At 42.7% G+C, this 1,760-nt stretch overlaps 1 protein-coding gene across 1 annotated transcript; it reads left to right on the plus strand.

Annotated features, from left to right (window-relative positions):
* Positions 1-83: 83 nt before the first annotated feature.
* Positions 84-1,606, plus strand: CSUI_005571 (uncharacterized protein). The gene has a single exon (XM_068065743.1). The coding sequence runs from the start codon at positions 95-97 to the stop codon at positions 1,415-1,417; it is 1,323 nt and encodes a 440-aa protein (XP_067922279.1). The 5' UTR covers positions 84-94; the 3' UTR covers positions 1,418-1,606.
* The last annotated feature ends 154 nt before the right edge of the window (positions 1,607-1,760 follow it).

Below are 1,760 nucleotides of genomic sequence, written 5' to 3' on the forward strand. Positions count from 1 at the left end.
AGAGAAAGAACGAGAAAGGGAAATGATTTGCTACGGTTGCTTCACGTCGGGTCATAGCTATTCTTCATGCAGTCAGAGGTTTCTCTTCTGTAGAATGTGTACAGCATACGGTCATGGAGATAGCGACTGTCCTCTTTTTATGCTTGAGAAGAGCTTAAGAGGAGAGCTTCCTTTCTATCTCTCGAAGACCAACGCCCAAACAGACGAAGATGAACAAGACGTGAGTCTTGTAGGACAAAAAGAGAGAAGGATAGAAAGAGAAACAGAGAAGAAAGATCGTAAGGAAAGTCGCTCTTCTTCTTCTTCGTCTTGTATCCATTTCGTGGATCGCTCTATTGTGAGGTGTATATCTTGCGGGAAGAGAGGTCATATCGAGTGTCGTGAGCCCCCTGTCCGTGTTTTGCAACTCTTCTGTTGCCGATGCGGTGTATATGGACATACGTATCGCTCCTGCTCTTCTTATCATTCGCATCAAGGAATCTCACTGGAGGACCCGGGATCAGGCAGAAGACGCTTCAGCTCTTCTTCCTCTTCTTCTTTCTCTTTCGGAAACTCTTCTCATGCTTCATATCGAAAAAGAGATGAAAGAAGGAGAGATAGAGGAAGAGAAGGAGACCAAGGAGACTATTCTTCTTCTCCTTCTTTCTCTTCACATCGTTATCCTCAGCCTCATCACACCCCCGCCTCTTTTCGATCTTCTTCTTCATTTAGAGGAGAAAGAAGAGATCTTTCAATGAGACCTTCTCAAGATGTGCGGTCGAAGGAAGGAGAGAAGAATAGACATGCCGTGCAAGAGAAATCTAGCGAGCACCAGAAGAAGAAAAAGAAGAAAAAGAAGAACGAGAAGAAGAAGATCTATGATTTGAATGAGACGAAAGGCAGAGGATGCATCGATCATGGAGGAAGAGAAGAAGAAGAAGAAGACGAAGAAGAAGAAGGAGAAAGAGAAAGAAAGAAAAACGAGGAGAAAAAGAAGAAGAAGACCAACGGTGACTTGAAGATCAAGAAGATGCATAAGAATCCTCTACTATCAGGAGAGGTAGAAGAGGAAGAGAGTGGAAAGGAGAGATCGGAAAAGAGGAGCTTTGAGAAAGAAACAATAGAATACATGAGAAGGATGGGGGTGTCGCCGAGACGTTCCTTTCTTGAGGAGAACCCAAGGAGAAAGAAAGAAGAGCATGAAGGTCCAATTCACGATCAGATACACGTGGAGAATGGAGAGAAGAGTAAGAATAGAAAGAAGAAGATAAAGAAGATGAAGATGAGAAAGAAAGAACAAGGGCAGCAGGTAGAGAAGATGAGTGTGAAGCGACCTTGGGAGGAAAGAGGGAGAGATGAAGGAAAGGGAGGAGAAGGAGAAAGAGAAAGAGAGACACAGTGTTCTTCTTTTTCGCCATTCAAGAAGAGAAGAAGCTAAGGCGTGTAGAGAGATAGCTACTTATCGCCATTATAGCTAGAGTGAAAAGAAGAGAGAGAGGAAAGAAGTATGTCTCTATTTCGACAGAACGAAGGAAGAAGAAAGGAAAGACAGAAAGAATATACATAGAAGAAAGCTAATGAAAGATGAAAAGCAGGAAAGAAGAAAAGAAAAAGAAAAGAAGAGGAGNNGACAGGCTCTCTTCCATGAAAGAGATCTGAGGAGTCTCGATGTCTCTCACTTTTCTTCTCACTCTTCTTCATCGTGCACATACATACTCTCACAGCCAAACAAACCTACACTACTCCAGATCTATCTTAATTCTGTCTATCTATCTATCTAT

This window comes from Cystoisospora suis (assembly GCF_002600585.1).
Source record: "Cystoisospora suis strain Wien I chromosome Unknown contig_2679, whole genome shotgun sequence".
Classification (NCBI taxonomy): Eukaryota; Apicomplexa; class Conoidasida; order Eucoccidiorida; family Sarcocystidae; genus Cystoisospora; species Cystoisospora suis.